This window comes from Indicator indicator, chromosome 4, assembly GCF_027791375.1.
Source record: "Indicator indicator isolate 239-I01 chromosome 4, UM_Iind_1.1, whole genome shotgun sequence".
Taxonomy (NCBI): domain Eukaryota; kingdom Metazoa; phylum Chordata; class Aves; order Piciformes; family Indicatoridae; genus Indicator; species Indicator indicator.
The window spans coordinates 44,018,307-44,043,640 of record NC_072013.1 but is presented as its reverse complement, the minus strand read 5'-3'; the positions used below and the strand labels follow the sequence as shown (position 1 = coordinate 44,043,640).

The following is a 25,334-nucleotide window of genomic DNA, read 5'->3' as shown; positions in this document are numbered from 1 at the left end:
TATAAATAATAGCTCAGGAACAATCAAGTATTATACAAGATTATTTTGATAAAAATGGAAGTACTTACAGTCTAAGTGACTATGTCTGATGCCTTCCACATCTTCAGCATGAATAAAGTGGTAACATCTCTTTCCTACAATATCTACAGGGGTCAGATCCATGTAATCACTAATCCTAAAAATGAAAAACAAAACAAAACACCAACACAGTCTATAATTCAAGAAGTAAAAGAACACAATAGTTGTCAAATGACTCAGAAAGTGAAATCTGCTAAAATGTTTTGGTTTTTTTTCACTGCTCTGGCAATTTGAATGGAATATCTCTACAAACAAGACACAGACTTAAAGAAACATACAAACAAACCTTTTTTTTTTTTTTTTAAGAAACCTTGAAATCATTTTTATCCACTTAAATAAGTGGAAAGTTAAATTCTAGGGCACATTCTCCCTGTAACATAACGCCAAGACAATATAACTCTGTGAAATTGTAAAGCATTAGCAACAATCCAAAAATCCTCATTAAAAGACTAAGATGATTCAAGGTTACATAATAAAGCAAGAACATGTTATGTTTATAGCAAATGATTAGAGACACATTTCATTTCAACAGATTGGTCTTCTATTGGGTATATTCATGAAAAAAGCTCTTCAACCATTTCTTGGCACCAAGTCCAAACTGATATTTCAAGGGATATAATTTAAATGCTGAGACATACAGATGCCTCAGGGTGTTATCTTTTTTAGTCTAATTCATTTGGGAGCTCAGCTTTCACTCCAGGCCCTTTCAACTGGGACTTTGTTGTTTATTGCACACAGAAACTTTAAAATCTCTTCTGCAGACCTTTGTGTGCGTGTGCCTGCGTGCCTGTGTCTATGTGCATGTGTAAAGTTCTGTCATGGAGTGTCAAGATGTCAATGTCCTTAAATGCAGTACAGAAAAAAAAAATGAAGCAACTGGAAAATGCCTTGCTCACACAAGCATTTAAAACTATGTCTGCCCTCTAGAAACAGAGGTTTGAAATATGCTGCAATGATTGGGGTTAAGCTCACTTTGTAATTGTAAGATATAATTTAAGAGTAAGTTCAGTTGTTCCCTGGGTGCTCAGACCCCTGAGCTGAAAGACAGGGATGGGGAGTTGCATGAAGCATTCCTAATCCAAGGGGAAATGGTCAGTGACCTACTCCATACCACTCAGACAAGCATCAGTCTATGGGGCTGGATGGGATCCACCCAAGGGTAGTGAGGGAGCTGGTAGAAGTGCTCACCAAGCATCAGCATGGGTTTAGGAAAGACAGATCCTGCTTGAGTAATTTGATCTCCTTCTATGATAAGGAGACCTGCTTAATGGATGAGGGACAGGCTGTGGATGTTGTCTAGACATAAGTGGAGCTTTTGACACCATTTCCCACAACATTGTCCTGGAGAAACTGACTGTTCATGGCTTGGACAACTCTACTCTTCACTGGGTAAAAATATGGCTGGATGCTGGGCCCAGAGCAGTAGGGAATGGAGTTAAATCCCGCTGGAGGCTGGTCACAAGTGGTGTTTCCCAGGGGCTCAGTTCTGGAGCCAGTTCTCTTTAATATCTTATCAATCCCTTGGTAAGTTTGCAGATGACACCAAGCTGGGCAGTAGTGTTGATCTCCCTGAGGGTAAAGAGACTCTGCAGAGGGACTTGGATAGGCTAGGTTGAAGAGTGGAGGTCAGTTATATGAGGCTCAGCAAATCAAGGTGCTGGGTGCTGCATTCGAGTCACAACAGCCTCATGCTACACTACAGGCTTGGGGAAAGCTGTGTGTGTGGCTGGAAAGCTTCCTGGCAAAAAAGGACCTGGGGGTATTGATTGACAGGCAGCTGAATATAAGCCATCAGGGCACCCAGGTGGCCAAGAAGGCCAAGAGCATCCTGTCTGATGTGAGAAATACTGTGGTCAGTAGGACCAGGGTAGTGATCATCCATCTGCCCAGGAGAGGCCACACAATGAACGCTGTGTTCAGTTTTGGGACTTTCACTACAAGGTCCTGGAGAGTGTCCAAAGAATGTCAACAAAGAAGGGTCTAGAGAACAAGCCCTGTGAGGACTGGCTGAGGGAACTGGGGTTGTTTAGCCTGAAGAAGAGGAGGCTCAGGGGAGACCTTATCACTCTCTATGACTATCTTAAAGGAGGCTGCAGAGAGGCAGGTGTTGTTCTCCGCTCCCAAGTAAGAAGTAATAGGACAAGAGGAAGTGGCCTCAAGTTGCATCAGGAGAGGTTTAGATTGGATCTTAGGAAAAATTTCATCACCAAAAGGGTTATCAAGCATTGAAACAGGCTGCCCTGAGCAGTGGGGGAGTCATCATCCCCAGAGGTATCTGAAGTATACGTAGATGTGGCACTTTGGGGTCTTAGCAGTGCTAGGTTTGTGTTTGGACTTGATGATCTTACCAGTCTTTTCCAGCCTAAATTATTCTATGACTCAATAGTTCTATAATATTAAGAAAATGCTGTTACAAATAGACATATGAAGGATTAATTTTTTTTTTTTATGACAAAAGTGGAAAAAGAAACAGAAAGAATATCCAGCTAGAAGTGGCAAGCAAAGCAATGACACTGAAACCAGAATCAAAAGACATTACATCAAACAGGACACTCATGCTTATACTGAACTTACACTAAAGATGGAAAACATATTTTGTATGGAGAAATGAAAGAAATATTATAGTATATCTTAGAACACTAGTTAGGAGATAGATCTCGTGGCTCCAAAGCCCTCTGACTAAAGAAAGCATTAGGCTGGGAACTCAGCTGGGAACTCCTGATGGTAGGAACTTGGTTCTGCTGAATACACAGACGTGATCCTGTAAAACATAATCAGTGGATCAGTGGTTCCACTGACTGACAGGAGTGTTAACATGACTGAAATGTAAAGCTAGGTATATGGTACAGTGCCTTGCTGAATTAGGACCAAATTGTACACACATTTGTAGGTTTGAGGCTCTCCACAAAAGACTGTTTCTGCAGATCTGAAGGAACTATTGGCAGTCCCTGTTATGGACAATGGGTCAAACCCCTCTTCCTTGTAAAACACCATATCCACTGGTTTATTTCCTTTATAAGCATGTATTAGTAGATACGGCTACAGCAGCTCACATTAAACTGGGCTGTAGGCTCTCTCCAGATGGTATCCAATCACAAGCAGTTAACACTGAAATTCACACAGACTGATGCTGTACTCTAGCAGCAGTCTCTTTATTTTGCCTTTAGTTATTACCATCTAAGATGATTTCTCCTCTGCAGGTGCTCTTCTCACTCCATTGACTAATAAAAAAAATCTAGACTATTTTAAACTAGATTGTGAAGTTTAGATGATATGAGTCCCACATTTGGAAAACAAATTAACACAGCACATTTTAGGCAACAAACCTTTACATCCTCATGTAACACTTTCAGAACAAAATTTTAATTGTTAGAAACAGCCAGTGTAGAGGCTAATGGATCTTGTCTCAAAAAGAAGCTAACTGATGAGTATTTTGTGCACTGAATCCAGAATTTTCCGTGCAGATCTCTACATCCAGAGGAAAGCAACAAGATGCACCCAAAAATCTGAGTAATGTCACTCCTGCTCCCTGCTGTTGCAAGCAGGCAACCACGTGGAAAACTAGGAGTACTATTGATCTCACCCCTGCTGATCCAATGGTCCACTGTGAACATTCATTTCAGTTAAGTAGCATGGCTTCTGCTCCATGCTCCCTGCAGCTGCCAGTAACTCCCCATTGCTCCATAAATAGTGCTTACAGCTTCCCCAGCATGGATCTCTTTTTCTCTGTTTTCATCGACGTTGTGCTTGCTTTACTGTGGCACCACAAAGAATTTCCTGGCTGCCCGCAAGTGCTGGGAGTCAAGCCCATATATTCAGGAGGAGATACTTATCTTCTTTTCTATAATCCCAGAAGAGAGATTCCAACTTCCCTGACTCGAAGAATGGCCTTGGCAAATGTCCAAATAATTCATACGACAACTTCGATCAGCTGTTCAGTTAATTCCTTCCCTTCTTCTGTTCTTCCTATCGCTCCAGCTTTTACAGTCATGTTCTACTTTGTTCCTGACTATGAAATCCAAGTCTTGTTAATCTTATCCCATTTTCCATCAGTGGAAATTCTGCTACCTCAGTGAAGTGCTTCTACTTGAAGCACTATTTCTACTTCTATTTGAAATTCCTTTTATAAGCTGTTTTTAACACTGACACAGGGACTTAAAATGGAACTATTGCAACATAAATGCAATTTTCATCATATGGATTCTACCCTACCATATGGGATAAAATCCATCTCAAACAAGATGCTTTATAATGTTGCCTTTACCTTAAAGAAAGAAAAAAAAATTGGTAAGCTCAACACTTTCATGTGTAAGTCAGCTGGCTTAACAGTTTACCACGTGTTATCAGCTCTTTTTGTGTGATTACCAATTAATGCTCCACATCTGATGCACTTTATGTTTTTCAGTGATGCCTTTCTCAGAAATTTGAGTTTTATTGCTACATGAATGTAAAGGGAAGGGCTGACAAAAATGTTTAATTAAAAAAATATACAATTCAGGGCTAATAAAAATGCCAAACTGACAGGATGGAAGTAATGAATCTTTCTAAGACAGACCGCAAAGTAATATCATATTTGACCTGGCAGAACACTTCATTTTGGATGTACATTTGATTATTGGCTGGTTTATTGAGGTTGCCAATGAAGGTACCATTAAGTGCAGGTGATTTTGTCAAAAGGAAATCTGTTCATTAGGAACTGGAGGGATACCAGCAACTCATTTCACAGAGGCCTTTGAAGAGCTCTCCAGTGGTAGCAGCTTTCCATACTACCTAGACAGGTCACTAAGGCAAAGACTAAGGCAAAACCCTTCTTCTAGATCCCACTGCTAATCTGCAGAGCACTTTCACCAGTGCCAGGTTATACAGAATCTAGATGCTCACTGGGTAGAATCTGAGGCAAAATCTCAGCCCAAATTTTAATACTGTTACCAGCTTTCTCTGTGACCCTGTGCAAGGCATTTTCTATGGAGCAGTTTTTCCAAGCTTAAAAATGAGAATAATACATTATCTTTTAGATAATGCTTTTGAAGTTTAGAGGAAGTGTTCTTTCTAATAGCCAAGTAACAGTATTATTAATACTATTGTGGCAGTTCAGCAACATGACAGTAAAGATAACCTCATAATTGAAATTCAAGATTATTTTAAGTTGTTTAAAGCCCTGATTCAACAAAGCATTTGAGTTTATCCCTTTTTAGAACAGTTTATATTGATGTGCTATCCTGATCATAGGTATTCCATTATGATTGATTATGATGGCTCATAACAAAGAGCTTCCCCTTGCAATTTATAATATGCCACAGCTACTGCCACATGAAAAGCTTGTGTTAGCCATTTTGCTTGTTCCACTGTTTTTATGATAGGTTGGTAAAATTTTTGGCTGCATTACCTTCTTTTACCTTTTCCAACCTTTCCCTCATACCTCAGACTTCCATTAATGAAACAAACTTCCTTCTTACTTTTATTTTCCTTCTCAGATACCTTCACTCTGCTATGAATGCCTGTTTTTAAAATTTATTTATTTATTTATTTTATTTTATTTTTCAGGGCCCTGAGGGAACTGATAAGCCTTAATGGTCTTGACCAGCCTCCCCCAGCCCCTGAGCTAGGCTTTCCTGCACCCTACTCACAGCCTGGGTCTGCATTTCAACCCCCTTAGGGCTCCCCTCGCCTTGCCCAATACCCAGAACTCCATTTCAGCCTCTTGGGACTCCAGGGCCCTGTGTCAGCCTCCAGGGCATCAGCCTTTGCCCCTTCCACACTATAGCAGAGTCAGCCTCCAGTTCCCCACAGCCCTGCCCCACCTTGCTGAACCTCAGCCTGGCCCTGGGGAGGTGCTTATTGCCTGGGGCTGCCCCAGTGTCCCCAGCTGCCCTGCTCCCTTTGGGGCTCAATGCCCCTGGCTGCCAGGCCCTGCCTTTACAGAGTCCTGTAAGAAGCCCCAATGCTACCAGCCCCCCAGGAGCAGACAGCTGAATTTAAATTCCCTCTTCCACCTTGCAAGATCACTTGTCGCTATCACACCGAATGTGGCCCCCCCTCAACCATCTCCTCATCACCTGTTCCCATTTCACTGCTGTCTTTCCCAGTATGCCCTTAACCAATTTTATTCTACAGTTTTCCCACCTCTTACTGCAACAGATCCCACCTCTCTAGTCTACTATCTAGGCCATCTGTGCTTCTGTTCCATTAAACACTGAGCACAATGTGCTGTGATCTGCAAATTAGTTCAAAAATGGAAAACTTTAAAACTTCAGACAGAAAGACTTGTAGAGGGAGGATGGGAGAGCATAAGGACAGCCATACAGGTCAGACCAGCGTCTGTCTAGTCCCAAATCTTGCCTCTGAGAGGGACAGTGGGATTGTAAAAATGGAAAACTTAGAGGAATCTTTCTTGGTGTATGCTCCCCTGTTCCAGTGAGATGTTCTGCAAATTACAGCTTTTAATCTATATTTATCCTCTAATAGGCGATGATGATGAGAGTGAATCCAACGCTCTTACACAACACCAGGAGGACATTTCAGGAGCCACAAATGTCAAAACTTTTTGCTAAGCTCACAGAACAAAGAATACACACAGCTAAAAGAAAGAAAGAAAAAGAACAAAAAGGAGCCAAAAGCTGTACCTATTTTCACAGTAAATGATATTGAGGTCCATATTCACGCGAGTGACAAACATGTGGCAGTCAATCCTGACTTCATTAATTGTAGGAGGTGGCAAAGCATGAGCAACGACAACAAGTCCCATGATTTGGCTGGGTACTGTCCGTCCGTGGGACAGAGACACTCTCAGACGTAACCGGCCTGTTATATGAATCACCTGGAAAAGAAAAACAATAAAACAAACCCCCAGTGAATTCTAGAGGCAGCTGTGACATCAGTTTGTTTTAAAGGATAGCATTACTATTCCCCATGGAACACAGAACACAGCCAAAAATTGTACTAAGTAACCACCAGTATTAGCGTTAAGCTTATTAATATTGGCTGTCAACGTGTCCTATATGTCCTCATGGCAAAAAAAAGAAGACAAGAACATAACAGGCAAATGCTTCACATTCATCAAATGAAAACCTCAGAACTCCTGTGATATTGATTTTTGTTGTGGTGGTTGTTACAGTAAGGAGGAGGAAAAAGCAAGCTAGAAATTGAACAAAAGAAAAGAGAAAGGAAGATAAAACTGGAATTATGAAAGTAGACATCAATAAAATATTAGTTTTACAACATTTGGAGACTTGAATATAAGACAAAAAGATCTGCGACTTTTCCAGAATGTATTTCATTGAATTGCAAGTCACCTCCAGCATGCAGACACTGCTCACAGCCTTGGATTACTTCTTTCTGGCTGGCAATTTGAAAAACAACAGCCTACAAGTGATCAATGAGCTCAGCTGCAGGATAGTCTTCTTGCATCCACAGCAAGCTTTTTAAGAGGTAGTAGATGCACAATGCCTTTGTCTAGCGTACTATGTACACAAGGAGAGCTCTAGGGGAGTAAGGCTTCTTCCCTTATTCACATGGTAACACCAGAAGATGCCTGGGAGATCCAACTGCACCCCTGGAGTGGGACATTCTGAGAACGCTGCCTTAAATGAAGTTAAAACTCTGGGGAAAGAAGAATCCACCACTCCAATACAGGAGTTTCAGGAATAAATAAAGGGGTTGTTTTTTTCCAATAAAAGAACATTAGATACAGCACTGATGCCAGATACCAAACCGCAAATGGAAATTGCAGTTCCTGTACTCATGGATAAGAGACCCATGAGAACTGGCAGTTGGGAGTTCTCCCAGATTTTCACCCTCAGAGTGTGTTACACCAATACAAAGAGAAAGCTTCCAGGGGATGGGGACCCCTTTCACTGTGCTGCCAGACTCACTACCCAGAAGCTAACAGAGATGTTGGTTGGTACCAGGTGTGCTAGAGGAGGTGACAGAGATGGGAAGTAGCTCTATCCACTGATACTCCTCTCACAAAGCCAGCAGGCAGACTCTTTGCTTCTGATCTGAGATTGATTGTTAACAGAAAGTGAGAGGAAGAAAATCTTTAATAAGACTGCAAACCACAAAGCACATCCAAATTCAAATCTAATTCATGCTAGCAGATCTGTGATCTAAGCCTTGAAGTTTGTTTCTTTTTTTTTTTTTTTTTAAATCTAATCATTAAATGTCTCTTTCCTCTACTATTTTACATTTTTACTTCAGCAAGTGTGGTGAATCTAAATCAAGAAAGTGATTAGCTGCTGTGTTTGTCCCTTTCAGGTGCAGGTTTTCTGACCATCCACATTTGAAGTAATTATTGTCTAAACTCACACTTAATGTACCTTCCAACAGCAAACTATTCTATGAATATTTGAAAAAGTTCCTAAAGGCAAGGATGCAAAAACACCATTTCAAACACTGCAATTTTTTTTTCCTCTCAAGACCTCATTAACTAATGAAGAAATAGCTAAAAGAAATAGGATTAACTTCACAGGAGGGGCAGTAATAGTATATTTTGCTCCTTCTAGCTAGACTTGTGTATACTTCTGCTTTTTATCATTATCTGTCTCTTTTTATCATGCAGTTTCAGCTTACTGCAAAAAATCCAATCTGTAAATGCTTGGAAAAATGCTGATGGATAACTAGCAATAATGTGAAAAATAATCTTATACTGAACATGCTATGCAAAAGTATTGTTCTGTTGTTTTTTTCACAAGAGTCCTTATGCTAATATTTTTGAAGTTGGCACTATCACTTGAGGGAATTTTCAAGATCTATCATACTTAAAATCCATTTATCTCTTCCTTGTATTTTTTTGAAACCCCCATGTCATTTGGAGCTAAATAGCAACATGATTTGTTTTTGAACAACTCTCTGTTCAGTCTGTACCTCACTTTTTTTTTTTTCCCTCCTGATTCCTCAGCTGAAATACACCTCAGATGTAGTATTACTCCAAGAGACAGTTCCAAACCTGTTAGAGACACCATACAGTAACATTTCAGGAAAGTTTGCTTCCAGATTCAAACAGTCTTGCTCTATCATGGATCAAAACAAATTCTAAATCCCTGTGTGATTAAAACTCTAGGGATCAGCACTGAATTGCATTCTGACTCTGTACACTGGGAAATGTGTAGCAAACTGCCCATCACTTTCATTGCCCATGTTCCTCCCAAGAAACTGTGTTTCCATCCTCAAATCCCTTTCTAGAACAACATTAGTCAAATGCACCAAGTGGGAAATCTAATTGGTCATAAGAAAACAATTCTAGCTGTCATGACCTTGTCTACACTGTGAGTACTGCCACTTTTAACACTGCTTCATTTGAACTGGGATTAGGGGTGATAGGAATTATAGTGTCAATTATCTCTGGTAGCTAAAATCAAACTCTTTATAATTCAATCCCACAGCACTAGTCTAACATATCCTAAAGGAGTATTATGACTTTAATGAAGCTGAATTGCAAGAATACACTGGTTTATGAAGGACAATACTTGGATCCAGACGTAAATATTTAACAAAAAATTTGCTAGGAATATTCTGAAAATCAAAAGTAAATGCAATTCTCCTATGCAATTTTCCTTACTTATTTTCCATACTTTCTTCTGAAAAGTATGCAACAGTCCAAATCCATCTTTCAACTATAATTATCTTCTTTCTAATGATCCTATACAAATAGACTGGCATATTTAGATGTCACAGCAAGAGAAGACAGTGACACTGTGTTGTGGTCATTATAGAAAGGTGGATGAATGTTAATACTCCTGATCACAGCTATGATGAGAAACTTTGTGTGTCAAGGGCTGTACAGATTTCCCCAGCATTTCTTCATCTGCCTCCTTAACAAAATCAGTAGCAAGACTCCTTTTCACTCTAATGGGAACTGGACTGTGCTAACAGTTCAGAGACATTTTTACCTAGAATCTGTGCTGTAACTTGCATGATGATTTCACCCTATAGAAGCAGAGAGAAACTTTATGGTCAAAATAAACCTTGTGATCCATTCTAGACCAGGATTTGACATAGGTCATTCTGACCTGGCTTATTGCTTGCAGAGTAACCTGGTTGTATAACAATTATGCTTGGATATAGAGGTGGTGAACCAAAAAGCATTCCGCAACAATACAACTTTTAACACTGTGAAAAACTTTTAACACCGTGCTGGAACGTGTCCAGAGAAGATCAGAGGGCTGGAGCACCTCTTCTATGGAGACAGACTGAGAAAAGTTGGGGCTGTTCAGTCTGGAGAAGAGAAGGCTCCGAGGAGACCTTCTTGTGGCCTTCCAGTATCTTAAGTAAGGGGGCCTACAAGAAAGCTGGGGAGGGACTCTTTAGGGTGTCAGGTGGTGATAGGACTAGGGAGAATAGAAAAAAACCAGAAATGGGTAGATTCAGATTGGATGTTAGGAAGAAATTCTTCACCATAAGGCTGGTGAGACACTGGAACAGGTTGCCCAGGGAGGTGGTAGAAGCCTCATCCCTGGATGTTTTTAAGGCCAGGCTGGATGTGGCTCTGAGCAACCTGATGTAGTGTGAGGTGTCCCTGCCCATGGCAGGGGGATTGAAACTAGATGATCCCTGAGGTCCCTTCCAACCCTAACAATTCCATGATTCTATGAAATAAAGATAATATTTATGCTGCTGTAAAGATATCACACTGAAGCAAGCCAAATACTATAAAAATCTTTTGTACTGTTTAATTGTTTTGTTAAAAAAATTCTAAATCAAATTTGCCTGACACGCCAATATTGGGGGGGGGGAAAAAAAGTCCTTATTTGGCTTTTAATTTTAGCTGATTAGAAAAGGGATTTGCAAAATATTGTAAGTAAATGTAAACACAGTTTATGCATGTGGGAGTGTTAACAAGCCACATTGCTTGGACAAATATATATTTCTTTTCCCTGCCATATGTTTTCTTCAGTCGTCTGTTAGCGATAAGCACTTAGATGTGCTCTACTAATGTCTACTTATTATAAACAAGCACATCACAGAGACCTTGATAAAACCTTCCCTCTGTCAATACTTAAGAAAAGGAAAGCCCAGTGACTGAAAAACACATCTGGATTCTCCTCATCCTTTAAAGCTCAGCCTCATTGCTGGAGATGGAAATACTTTCTTCGTCAAAAGACATCTTTAAATATCGTGTCCATGTTTTCACATACATGTGATGTCACAGCAAGGACATGCATTACCAGAGGCTATAAAAACCTTCAAGCGTGACAAATCTGTGAATTTCACCTTTCAGATCTCTTTGTGTTCTTCAAAACTGAAAATGCCACTGGAAAGAGATATCTTCTTTTGTTCTCTGTGAAATCACTGTGCCAATTTATTGTGGGACTGAAACCACAGGACTGGCAGAAAGTGCTTCCCCCGTCTCATTTCTCTTAATGAGATATTAAATGTGAAGCCTTAAAATTAGACACAAATTTTGATAAGACAGTCATGTATGAAAACATCCTAATTCAGTTTGTGTGCCTAGATATTTATTTAGCTGTCTTATAAACAAATTACACATAGAGTTATCCACCTTTAACAGAAACAACTGTGATTCACACATACTTGTTTTGGTCTCTCAAAGATAAGATACTATTTTATGCCTCCAAAATCAACACCTAAATCTTTAAAACATAATTTTGGACTCTTAAAATTAGCAGAAAAAGTATCTTACAAACTATAACCATATCCACTCACAGATACATAGGTATTTATCTGAAAACCTGCCTGTGACACCAGCAAAAGAAGTGTTAATACTTGACAAGGTAAAGGGTTCCCAGACGGTTTCAGGTGATTTCTAAGCTAAAACTCAACATTTGGAAACAGGCTTTCCTCTGGACTTTTCACAGGAAACAGAGTCTATTGTCACATCTGGAGTTCACACAGAAATATCTTAAAAGTTTCTCCTGACTTCAAGATTTATCCGTGCATATCAACCTAAACTACAGTCCAGGTTTCTTTATCTACCACAGCTCTCTTCTTTCCTCGCTGTGCCCCATTGTAGCCACCACAACATTTCTATCTGCTTATGTTTTCTCAATGACAGAAGCCATTTATTTATGGAGTTTCACATCCTCATACTCACTGAAATCAAGGCCTGGCCTCCTAAACTCCAGGAAACCTTTAGGAAAATACATCACTTGCCTATACTTAAACATTCAGCAGCAAGTGGGACCAAAGAACTCCAGTAGGCAGTTCAAGGCAGTTCTGTTTGCAGCCCCAGTAACGCTTGCGTATTCCATTAAAAGATTTACTGCAATTCTAAGCACTGCAGTATTCCTAGCAGGAGGTCCCATGGAGCATGACATTTTGGTGCTGAAATGGAGTGAGCTGCTACAGCTGCAGTATGGTGAGTCAGCCCACATGTGCAGCAAGTTTGATGTGTCCCACATGCATTCAACTCGCTGCACACACACACAGATCAATGCTCCGTCATGTGTACGGTTAACACACAGAGGACAAACTGGACTTGCAGCATGAGCTGTGTAAAGCAGCTTGCACACACTCAGCAGCCACTCTTGGGGATTCCTCCATGTCTGGAAACCTGATCAAACACCCCTCAGGTAATGAAGGTGTGAAAGGTAAAGCTTGCAGATGGATGCTCCTGTTATATCAATGTTAGATTTACTATCTCTTTTCATCTATAAATTAACTGTCACATCATCTCTTCCCTTGTTGACATTACCCATCTCCAACTTCATAAGTATCACCCTACCTTTTCTCTTAGCATAACAGAAGAATAACGTCTACTTAGAGTAATGGTTCTCAACTCTTATATGATTCAGAAGCTTGCTGCTTGGGGTTTAGCCTTGTTTTAGTGCTTGTTTGTTTGGTTTGTTTAGCCCATCTAAAAAAAGAAACTGCTTCTACACACTAACCATGTCCTATTATAGCAAGTCCACAACGGAACAAAATAAACTAGTAGTGTAGCTGTCAGTGAGTCATTCTAAACTGTGATGGATTAAAAACAAGAGACTAGTCAGTAATCTGTGACTACTGAGAAAGAGCTTTGCAAGTAAAATGCAGTCAATCTTAATTCAATTTTGCACCGAATGCTACCTGAACCACTAGTAAGAGTTGTGGTCTTGAGCACCCATTCAAAGAATACAAGTCTGCTTTCAAGAAAGGTAAACATTATTCCTAACGCATACATAGTTTCAAGGTCAACAGCCTCTTTTCCATCTACAAGTACATTTCAAACCTCCTCAAATACAGCTGCAAAAGACAATCTGAAAATGGAAACGATATTTACGTTTAAAAAGCATATTTGGTCTCAGGACACATTTTACTGTTAAGAAGTCAATACTAGTTTTTGGAGATGCTCTAGACTTTTCTCATCTTTTCTCTGATATCACTCTCTCCAAATAGTAAGATTCAAAAGCTATGTCGCTGCTTAAACCAGTCAGAAGCAGAATTTAGACTAATCCTGAGGGGTTTAAAAATAGTATCCTTATGAGACCTCAAACTTATAGGATGCTTAGAGACAAGCATAACATGGGAGACACCCTGGCTTGGCAGGCTCAGTTCACACCTCTTGTTCAATCCCTAACATGATCTGAGGAGAACATTATTTATTGCATATGAGAGGAATGTTGAGACCAGAAGCAAGCACAACAGCCACAGTCACTTTCATTCAAGTATACCACAGGGAGCTTCTGCTCTTTTGCATAAAAGTCAGTATTTTGAGCATTTATGCTTGTTTTTCAACCGCAGGGTGCACAATCTTTTCTTTATTGTTTGCTTCTTGGTAGGTAGTAAACTAAAGGGAAAGGAATAGAGACAGCTTTCTAACTCTCCAAAAGACTGATGACAAAACAAGAACTTGACAGTGTCTATATTACATCTATCCTCACAGTTATCTGAAGAATAAACTACGTCTTAGGAGGAGCGACTGAAGGGGCTGGGGGTGTTTAGTTTGAAGAAGAGGAGGCTAAGGGGAGACCTCATCACTCTCTACAACTACCTGAAGGGATGTTGTAGAGAGGTTGGTTCTGGTCTCTTCTCATAGGTGATTAGAGATAGAACGAGAGAGAATGGCCTCAAACTGCAACAGGGTAGGTTTAGACTGGGCCTTAGGGTTGTTTTTTTTTTTTTCAAGGAAAGAGTGGTCTGACCTTGGAATAGGCTGCCCAGGGAAGTGGCTGAATCACCATCCCTGGATGTGTTTAAAGATCATTTAGATGTGGTGCTTGGGGATATGGTTTGGGGGGTGAACTTTGTGGATTAGGGTTATTGGTTGGACTTGATGATCCCAGGGATCATTTCCAAACAGAATGATCCTGTGATTCTCTGTGGGAGCAAAGGAAGACTGTTGGATGATAAACAATTTCTAAAGCTGCCATTTGAAAAAATTAAAAAAGAAAAAGGTAACAAATCTTAATAGCACTGGAAATGAACAGTAGCCCAGAGGTTGCTCAAGAAAAATTGCTAAAAGTGCGTTTGTTATGAACATTTTTAGATCTTTTAGATTAACATGATTAGATCTTCAATTTATGGCTGACTTTTCAATCTGTTACATAACAGCATTTCCGTTTCATTATTTGGGGCAATGGATCAGCAGTTATTGATTAGTGTGGCATAGCACAGTGTCCTGCACTATAAACAGACACATATACATCTTTACCACCATCATGGCTCTCATATCAGAATTCTGAGGTCCAATCTTGCATTGGCATTCACTGCAGTTGCATGATCAAGACCCTCCATTCGAAACCATATTTGTCTTGTAAAAGAGGTTGTCATGCCTTCCTTTCCTGTGTTCTGAGCTATTACTAATTGCAATGGATTAGCAAGATGATTTTCCCTAAATAAAAGACGTTGACACTCCTGAAGTCAGCCTCAAAGTTCACAAAACATTTTGCTGAGTTGTTGCACATTATAATTTTACATTCGTTGTGCCTTATAGGTTTCCCTTTTTTGAAATCAGTCCCTACAATAAGAGCTACAAACATTCTGCTGTTAGATAGCATCCTTTAAATATATGCAGGGTTAGTAATTCGGCATGCTAGGTTTTATTTTCATACCTTTGAACTCTTTTCCTTTTTAAGATGCCTTATTAACAACTCAATCTATCAACACCACATTATTTTTTCATAATTCAAAACTTATAATCATTTGAAGAAGATCAACATTAAAAAAAAAAAGTAAAAGGGAAAATGTAGAAACTAAATGAAATCACCACATAGCAACCTGGAAAAGCAGCCATAAAAATTGGTTTTATAACAGAATACTTTTTGAAGTAACCAGCACAAAGAGTGCTCTAGTGCAGATTGCTGCAAGAGTGCTCTTGGCAAGAACATCATAAGCACTAGCAAAACTTTAATATGCTCAAACAGCCAAATACAAACTGACACCAGGAACCCATGTGCAGCAACAAACAGGAAAAAAATAAAGTATCTCAATTTAATACAAACCTACATACAAAGGGATCAATTTTTACAGTGCGTGGTTTAGCATACAATACAGCTGTCCTCAGAGTGAATACAGAGCAGCGATACAGCAGAAATTAGAATTACCAATTCGAGGGAATTTCTCAAGAGTCCTTTTGATATATAATACAGCAAATATAATGACTAAGAAACCAGACATCAATGCATTAAATGAGATCAGGTTGAGATCTATTTAGAAAAGACAGGTTTCAGCTGGAAAAAGAATCTCTTTGATATGACCTCCAGAGCAGACCATTTGCAGACGGATTCAAGATGAGCAGATTTACCCATGCACATCTGCCTGCTTTACAGCTGCTTTTTAATATAAACTGTAAAATAGCCAGTATTGAGTTATTTCAGAATTAAGTCTATACAGTAAAAAAGATTAAGAACTTTAGAATTTCTCCTACTTCTAGCAAATGTTATAATGGATTTTGTATGCTGAATTCAGAGGAATAAGTGAAACAGAGTTAATTTAATATCGAGCTAACATCACTAACTTATTTCTAAATGATCTCACAGAATCTGGTTACAGCTTGTTGAAGCTTAGGAATCTGGAATGCCTCAGATTTGTTGGTAGTCTGCATCCCTGATTTACAGCCAATATTATTTAACCCTGAAACTCAAAAGATAGCTCCATTTTAACAGATTTTCCACTGCAAATCCCTTGGTGTTCAAATGTTGCATTTTTTTCCTTCATGGAATGTTTGAAGTCCCCTTTAAAAATAATGCCTTGAGGGTATTTTTTCCTTAACACTATTTAAAGAAAGTTGAAAGAATTTAGCTATTACAGTGTGCAGGGTTCTAATAAAGGACTTGTCATCCCTGCCCATAAGCAAATGCTCTTGAAGCTCACTATTCCAGTATTCTGGTGCTCCTGCCAGCAGTAAAAATTAAATCTGAACAAGGACCGTTGTTGTATCAGTTCCAATGGAGTTTATCAGAGTATCAGGGTGGGTGGAGGAAGCTGTCTATATCATTCTGAAACAGAAAGGATGGAAAAGCTTTCTCAAAAAAAGTTAACCTCAATCTTGTATGGCAGGGCAACCAAATCTTGTTGCAATGAAGGTGACCAATAATAAGTATTTTTCTTATGTGGTATCTTTATTTCTGTTTTAGGAGGGAGAAATAAAGTGATTTTTTTCCCCCCTGTTTTTTTTCCCTTACTTTTCATTTGATGTAGTTCTTAGCAGTCCAACAATTATCTTAGGTGATTCTCTGCACAGTGAGCAAGAACCAGATAAAATAAAATATATGCGATTAATGCATTTTTCTCACATAGAAAAAAAGTAGAAAACGTTATTTTCTGCAAAGACAGAAATGGATTCCCCAACTTAGCCTTGATTAAGACAGTAATGTTTATGTTCTACTCAAGCTCTCTACCCGAGGTTGCAACCCCAGAATTCGTTCTGCAGTTAGTCAAGAGAAGTCATATCCACTCTTCCTTATTTTGTGGCTAGATGGGTATAAAGATCTGAGTTTTTCCTCATAGTAAAGCAGGGGGACACTATGAAAAAGGATGAAAAGTACTGTTTGAATGTCATTAATACCCAGGTTCCTCTGCTTGTGCTAATGATATCTGGTACAGGCTCTTGCACAGAGAAGCAACCAGTTTGTTTATATGGTTTCCCTTAGCATGGCCAAATTTCCAGGGGCTGTGTATGAAGACACAAGTTGTACTGAAGGACATAGAGCTTTCCTGCAGAATGCCACAACTGTGACAAAAACAAAGATGGAGATGGGCAAAATAGATGAATTTCCCCTAATTAATAATAAGCTTTCACCTTCCTCCCTTCAATGCCATTAACATGGATCTAAAATGCAAATTTTCAGTTTAGAAGGGGAAAATATAAAGCAAAGTCCATGAGCTGATTTTATGAAAAATACAACTTCAAATTTCAGAGAAGCTGTTGCAGCTGGCTAGTAATGTCTCCACCTTCAGAAGGTGAAAAGGAATGGTCATAGCAGAGGCAAGAGTCTTCTGCCATGTCTGCCAACATCTGATCTCAGTAGCTCTCCCACTGTGCTCAGTGTTATATTGGAACAGTTTTAAATAGCTCTAAGCGGCCATGAGAAAGAAAGTAGCTGGCACTCAAACTGTAAGCCCCAAACCCTAAAATGGCTTTACAGAGAGTGGATATAGGAGAAGGCTAGGGCACACCATGACAGCCCTTCTAGGGAAGCAGCTGTGCATCCTCTAGAGCAACCGTAACAGGTCAAACCAAATCCCAGTCTAGATCAACATCCCGAACGTGCCACTCAGGCTGACTAAGGGAGCGTATCAGACTAGATAGGCATCTGACATGCACTTGTGTACTCCCCCAGCACCTCCTGAGGCACAGGCATGTTCTTTAGTAAGCTTTTGGAATTCATAGTGCCCTTTGGAAGTGGGATTCACTGCTCAGCTCTCAAATTGGTGAGCACTTCCTTTTACCTGTTCTGAATTTGCCATTTACTGGTTTAATTGTGTTCCTCACCCTACACATTGGGAGACTGCAAAAAATACACCCTATTCCCTTTCCTTATATAGTGATGTTTTCTGTCATCTTCCTCCATAGTCATCTTTCTTCCCAGCTGAATCTCCTAGGTATATTTAAGCTGTTCCACAACATTGATCAATGTTGTCACTTTTTTCTTGTTCTACAACCTTCAGTCTGAGATAAGGTGGGATAACAAGTGCACAAGTATTCAAGATAAAGGAAAAATATCGATTTATACGGTGGCATAATGACATTTTCTGTTTAATTTTTGATTGCTTTCCTAATAATTTCTTAGCACTCTGCTTGCTTTATGATCACTGCTGAGTGCTAAGCTCTTCCTTTCATAAGCCTCTCATTACAAGCCTAAAGTATCTCCTCTGAGTACCAACTGGTTCAGAGCTCTTCATTGTATATATACAGACAGGATTGTTTTTTCCCAGGTGTTTTACTTTACATTTACCTGAACTGAATTTTATCAGCTATTTTACTGCCCCTTCACACAGAATCATGAAGTTTTTGTGCTACCGGTTCGCATTAGACTTACAATTTTGCAATCCAATAAGCACCATAACTTCCCTGTTCACTTCAATTTCCACTTAATTTATGAATATGTTGAGAAACGAAGGCCCCAAGAACAGCAATCTCTGTGAAAAAAGCTACAGTGACCCCTTAAATTTAGAAAATTGACCATTCTTGCTTTTTGGTGTATTTTTAAAGCACTTATCCATGAAAAGATCCTCCCCTTCCACTGGCAGCCTAAATTCTGATGCTGGGTCCCATGCTGGAAATGCAGCTACTCTGTACCAAATGGAAATCCCCTTGTAGACAGACCTGCCTGAGAAAGCTTCACAGAAGTCTTTACTTTTGCTTGACATACTGTATTTACTCAGATGTCCACCAGTTCTATTTTTATTTTAGCTGGAGGAGAAGTGTTCTAGGTTACAAGCTCCCTTGTACTAGGACGGAAGGAAGATGCTGTCTACTGTTTGCACTAAGCACTGTTAGTTAAGGTGTATGGAAGAAGCTTGCCTATTAGAGATGTCCTTCCTGAAACACATCTCTGTATGACTGCAAAAAATGAGACTGAGTCAACAGACTTCACAATTCTGTGAAATGCAATGAAATAACATTGATAAAGACACAAAAACCGTGTTCAGTGGCAGTGATAGCAATAGGACATAAATGTTTGGATCTCAGGCTTGAGCTCCTTTCCATTGACATGCTACCTGTAAAGCCTTCAATGCTATCCTTAGCCTCTCCTGAAACTTCTGAAGAATGTGAAGATATTTTCAAACAAATCAAACTTGCCCAGAAATATTCAGTCACGAGACCTGTTTCATGTTAAATCATCCCAAGTTTGCTAAAGATCTGTGACCAAAAATCAAGATAATTTTGTGGAGAGAAGGGGTTTTGTGGGTATTTCAAGAAACTGTACTGACATTACTAGCTAAGTCCACCCAAACAAAGTATGTGATTTCTCTTCAATGAAAAAACTTTTATTCCGCTTGGAGATGGATGGTCGTTGCAAAGCTCTGACCTTCTCCTTGACAGCTACAAATGGACTACTACTTATGATTTGTTTCTATAATCCACTTAATGTAGCAAGCTAGATTATAGATAGCAAGTTATTTGTAAAAACCATAATAAAACAGTATTGTTTTAAATGCCAGATTTGGATAAATGGGGAGCAAGAACTGATGAGACAAGATTCGTGTTCTTGAATCTACACTGAAGAATTACAGTAGCCTCTCACTTTATCTGCACTGGAATCAATTTAGTCATTTTTAATTCACTGATTTTTCCATTGTTTGCTTAACATTTATTAATTATTGTCATACTCCTGCAATTAATTCAAAAGTTGGCAAGTTTAACACGCAGAGATTAATTTTCTTTTACTAACCCATCACGTAGAAGACTCTTTAAAACAAAACAAAACAACAAAAAAACAAGTTACCAAAAAATTACCACCATATCAATCGTATTTCTAAATGAGATACAGGAGGGGCATTGCATGCCATCTGTCAATCCACACTGAACCTTTCCTTATATTTGACTAAGGTTTTCTATGTAATTTAATAAAATAGCAAGAAAAAACTAGGACATTTCTGTCTTCAACTCACTGCAATCCTAACCAAAAGCCAGTTTCAACACCTGGGACTTATCCTCTGCAAGGCTAGGTAGCTCTCAGAGTAAGATGCATCTCAGGACTTACTGAAATAAATGGCATGCCTGCCCCATCATCCAGTGGTCACAGGATCTACACCTTCACAACAACCTTCAGGTTGCTCAGCTGTCAATTGTTTCTCATCTGGAATGAGAGTCATTCATTTGCCCTTCATGTCACACTCATTTAGGATGGCTGAAATGTTTATTCAGAAGGGGTGTAGAGATAATGAGCAAGGTTTCTTTGCTCTTGGTTACCAGAGGCTATTCACAAGACTTCAAACTTGCTCACTGTGTTCCTCGCTGCAATACAAAACTGCAGAGAGTGAGAGAAAAATCAGTGTTTCCAACTCTCATTATTTTATTAGGATGTTTACCTAAACCCCTCAGTTTCTGTGTCTTTTCCTTTCTGTCACCCAGGCTGCTGCTGTAAACAGGACAGATTGACAAAATGGACCTTTTCTATAGGAAGGCAAGGAGTATGCCTTAGACACTGTGCTGCTCTGTGGCCTACATAAAGCCAGAATAAACTCAAGCATTTTGATCTCAAAAGGAGGATTTAGCATCTCTCACAGACAATACAGAGGTTGAGATAAATCTGCAGACTTAGGTACAAGAAGACACATGGACTGAATCCAGCACTCAGTGCACACTGTAAGATACATGAGTGTGCAGGCTGTGATGTATGGAAGTGCTGCAGAGCTTGCAGAAACCCAACCCCAACATTTGTTTTTGCACAGAAAATAAAAATAGTCTTGTTTCTTTCTCCTGTAACATTAGAAAAACTATACAGAAAAACCTCGCAGTCTTGTCAGCATTTTGGGCAAAACCTGAAGTTAGCTCTTCATGTAACAACTAAGAGTAGAACCTACATGTACATTCATATATGCTTTAAACTTATGACCAGCCCACCGATTTAGTGGGACTAGATCCACAGTCCATTTGCAAAATGAGTCTAAAAGGTCTTGGCACCCACTGATAAGAATGTGAGAAATGTATACAACATGAGGGGAGACCTCATTGCTATCTACAACTACCTGAAAGGACATTGTAGAGAGGTTGGTGCTGGTCTCTTCTCACAGGAAATTAGTGATAGAACAATACAGAATGGCCCCAAGTTGTAACTGGGTAGGTTTAGGCTGGACATTAGGAAAACTTTTTTCACAGCAAGAGTGGTCAGGCATTGGAATGTGCTGCCCAGGGAGGTGGTTGAATCACCATCCCTGGATATGTTTAAAGATCATTTAGATGTGGTGCTTGGGGATATGGTTTAGGAGTGACTCTTGCAGAGTAGGGTTATCAGTTGGACTTGGTGATACTGAGGGTCTTTCCCAACCTGAAAGTTTCTATGATTCTGTGACTCTGTATACAATATTAATAAATCAAGATCAGGGGGTTCCTATGGAATGCCATAGAAATGCAAAGAACTAATGTGAAATGTCTTGGAACAATATCTTTTTGATGGGTTTTAAAATCATCCCAAGCAAATCATTAACAAACATCGTAATTCTCTGTTAAAATCTATGGGATTGTTAAAGATACCTAGAGAAAAGATTTAACATAATTCTTGTTAAGCTGGTAGACCTTTCCATTAAGGGGATACAGGCTAGGAACACATGTAAATTTTGGAGACTTTTATATATTTTGACCTGGTAAGTCATTAGTAGCTCACTGCGCATCGATCTACCCTGCTCTGAAATTCAGTGATGCCTGGTATTATTGCTTAGACCTTGTAAAACAGCTCAGGACTTGGCTCAGTATCCTGTGTAAGTCACTTCAATCATAATTTCTCCTGTTCTGTCACCTGTTTATGCTGAGCACCTTCCTTAAATCTCAGGTGAAACCCACAGAAGAGTTTGTACAAACATGTGCTTCAAATAATTGACTGTCTGGTTTAGCTGCTAAATTTAAAGCAAGACAGGGCTATGGCACTGTATATTTTCCTGGACATATTTTCTGGCTTTGTAGGGGTATTGGCTGCACCATCTGATAAAAACTGAGGCTAAATGAACTCGGCAATTTGTATTCCTACAGACACAAGTTTATTGGCTTGTTGTTTTTTTCTCTTCCCCCCCCCCTTTGGCTCTGTCTGTAAGGTTCATTACTTACAGTTACTGCAGAATCAATTTGAAATGGCCAAAATCAGTGATGGAATTTATAGCATAATAAACATACTGCCATACAAGTGCTGTTACACATGAAAGGGCCTCAGAATATTCTTTTCAGCAATGCCTCTACATAGCAGAGTGTTCTGTTTTTATCAATTTAACAGAATCATCACAAGCATATTCCGAGAGGTGTAATCCTGACAGCCTACACAGCAGATTTTCTCCGAGGCAGATATTTTTACAGGAAAACAATATTATTGATAAAATCTTAGCGTATCAGGACACAGAAAAGAAACTGAACACATCTTTTTCATTCTTCACATCAGGCATTTGCAGTTCCGTTTCATACACACAGCCCCCACCCTGAACCAGAACGAGCTTAGGAAGAAAATATTCTCACACCTCTGGAGAAATATATTAATTAGGTATCAGTTTAGCAACCTAAAATCTAGAGTGAGGACATGTGGCAGGGACTAAGGTGTGTGGGAAATGTGGAGGGCACTTAAAGCTAGAAGCACAGCATCAGTAATTTCCTGTTTCTAAACTTTATAAAGATTTACATTTTTACTTAGCCTCTTTATCTTTCCAAGTGTCTCTGTTATAGGCATCTCAGATTTTACATCATTTTGAAGCACAAAAAGTTTTAACTTTAGCATGATGCATTAAGAAAAAAAATACAGAAAAGACAGATGGCAGGCTGTCCTCCCCAAAACTCAATTTCATAATATGCATGTGATTGCTAATAGGCAGGCACCAAAAAACAATTTTCCTTGACGGAGAAGAGCTGATAAATTGTCAATGCAAACTTCGTCTGTGGTCGCTCCAGTGATCTAAAGCTCTTCTGTGAGTTCTGTACCATCAAAGCCTGCATCTTATAACCATATCAAAATTTATGAATGCATACAACTGTAAAGTGACTGAAAACAACCCATAATGCATGCTTGTGTATTGTGAATCAGTTCCTAGCTTCTGCAGGGAAAAAAATGTGTCCAGTGCCCTGTTCCTAACCCTGGGTGTGTGACTTTGAGAGAGCCAGACTGGATTCAGTGACACCCTGCGAGCTAATTAAAACAGGGCTCTGCATTTAGGTATCTCTTCAACAGAGTGCTAGGTCTAGTGGTGGACTGACCCAACCACAGAATGGTTTATGTTGAAAAGGATCTCAAGGACTATCTAACCAATGTAGTCTTTGCAATAATACAGCAATGAGAAAGATCTCAAGAACCATTTAGGTATCTCTTAAACACAGTGCCTGGTCTAGCAGTAGACTGATCTAACCAATGTAGTCTTTGCAATAATACAACAATGTGAAAGATCTCAAGAACCATTTAGGCATCTCTTAAACAGAGTGCTTGGTCTAACAGTAGACTGACCTAACTAATGTAGTCTTTTTAACAATATAACAATGTGAAAGACCTCAAGGACTAAAAGTAGCTGATTAGTTAGAAAAAAAAAATGTTTCTGAGTGCTTGAGTGAGGAGAAATGAATAGAAAAATCTAATACGGTAATGCTTTTCAAGAAAATAAAAAATATCTGATATTTCAGAGAAAAAACCATGCCTGGACCATCCAAAATGAAATAAAAGTAAGCATTCAGTTCATGCATGCACAAATTTTTGAGGGGGGAACGCCCAAACTATTTGTACACTGAATGAGACCCATTTACTTTGCAGAGTTCGTTTCAGATTTAGACATTTCACTGTAACTAGCAACTACTAATTTTGATTTTTCAAAAGTTTGTAACTATTAAATATTTGCATACCTGTAAAAATTCAGATCTTATTCCTGAGAACAACTGAGAAGCAGTAACTCAACAGCAGATGAGCTGTGACTGCTGTTATAAACATATTTTCTGGGAATAAAATAATGTGATGATCCCACCACGTACTTAATTGAAAAGACTAGGAAACATTTTGATAGAATCAAAGAATACCAGGCTGATAGGGACCTCAAGGATCAAGCTCTTGTTATATAGAGGAGACACTACTTGCAAGCACGTGACCAATTCTGTAAAGCAAAGCCATGAGAAGAGTCTGTATTTCTTTAACTTTCTTTTAATTAGAGCAATACCCTCAATTTTAAAGGCACCAAACTTACATCCTGTTGCTGCAGTTGTTTTCAGCCTATCACAGAATCATAGAGTGACTTAGGTTGGAAGGGACCTTACAGATCATCTATTCCAACCTCCCACCATGGGCAGGGATGCCTTTCAACTTAGACTCAGCTGCTCGAGGCCTCATCCAACCTGGCCTTGAACACCCGCAAGGAGAAGGCATCCACGACCTCCCTGGGCAACCTATTCCAGAGTTCCACCACCCTTCTACTGAAGAACTTCTTCCTAAGATCCAGTCTAAACCTACTCTCCCTCACCTTAAAACCATTCTCTCTTGTCCTGTCACTAAATGCCCTTATGAACAGTCCCTCTCCAGCCTGCCAGTAGGATCCCTCCAGGTACTGGAAGGCAGCTCTAAGGTCCCCCCAGAGTCTTCTCTTTATATTACTCTTCATATGTCCCCTAACTTAAAAAAAAAGGAACAGCAGTAGGCCAAGAACAGATCTCCAACACAGTCTATATTGGCAAACTGAGGCAGATACACTCTTTTCCAAGTATATTTGGACAGAGTCAATGATATGCTATGTGGATTGGTTTAGGATAGAAAAAACCCCACAAAAATTAGAATTGTAACCAAGTATGTCTGTACAAAGGAAAGGGGAATGGGAGCTTCTAATGTGCTGTGACAAAGAAAAGTGGAAAGTATAGGATTTACAACTGATGCAACAGATCTTGGCTGCATCCTTTTAAGGGTAAGCAATCCACAAACCAATGTGCACAAGAAGTTCAGAGAAGTTAAAATACATATCCATAAAAATTTAAATAAAACTTGTAACCCCCTTCAGAGTAACCTCTTCAGAGCTCAGACCTCTCTCTGCAATCTCTATGGATTCCCAGTAAAGCCTCCACTATGAAGCTTGCAAGAAAATTGCCAACCACTTCTTGTAATGCACTTAGCGCTTTCATTTGTTTGGGGTCCTTTGTATGAATTTTAAATAATGGAGAAAATTAAGACAATTGTGCTCTCCCAAGCTTATTCACAGATACTCAATATTTTCCT

The 25,334-nt window shown here is 39.4% G+C and overlaps 1 protein-coding gene across 5 annotated transcripts in view; it reads right to left on the bottom strand.

The window, feature by feature from the left end:
* Nucleotides 1–25,334, bottom strand: part of NPAS3 (neuronal PAS domain protein 3) — a 644,607-nt gene that overhangs the window by 24,793 nt on the left and 594,480 nt on the right. For all 5 annotated transcript variants that reach the window (XM_054400275.1, XM_054400276.1, XM_054400277.1 and 2 more), the window contains 2 exons: nt 6,702–6,895; nt 69–175 (listed from right to left, as the gene is read on the bottom strand). In XM_054400275.1, coding sequence (XP_054256250.1) covers nt 69–175; nt 6,702–6,895 — 301 coding nt within the window. The remainder of the gene's footprint in view (nt 1–68; nt 176–6,701; nt 6,896–25,334) is intronic.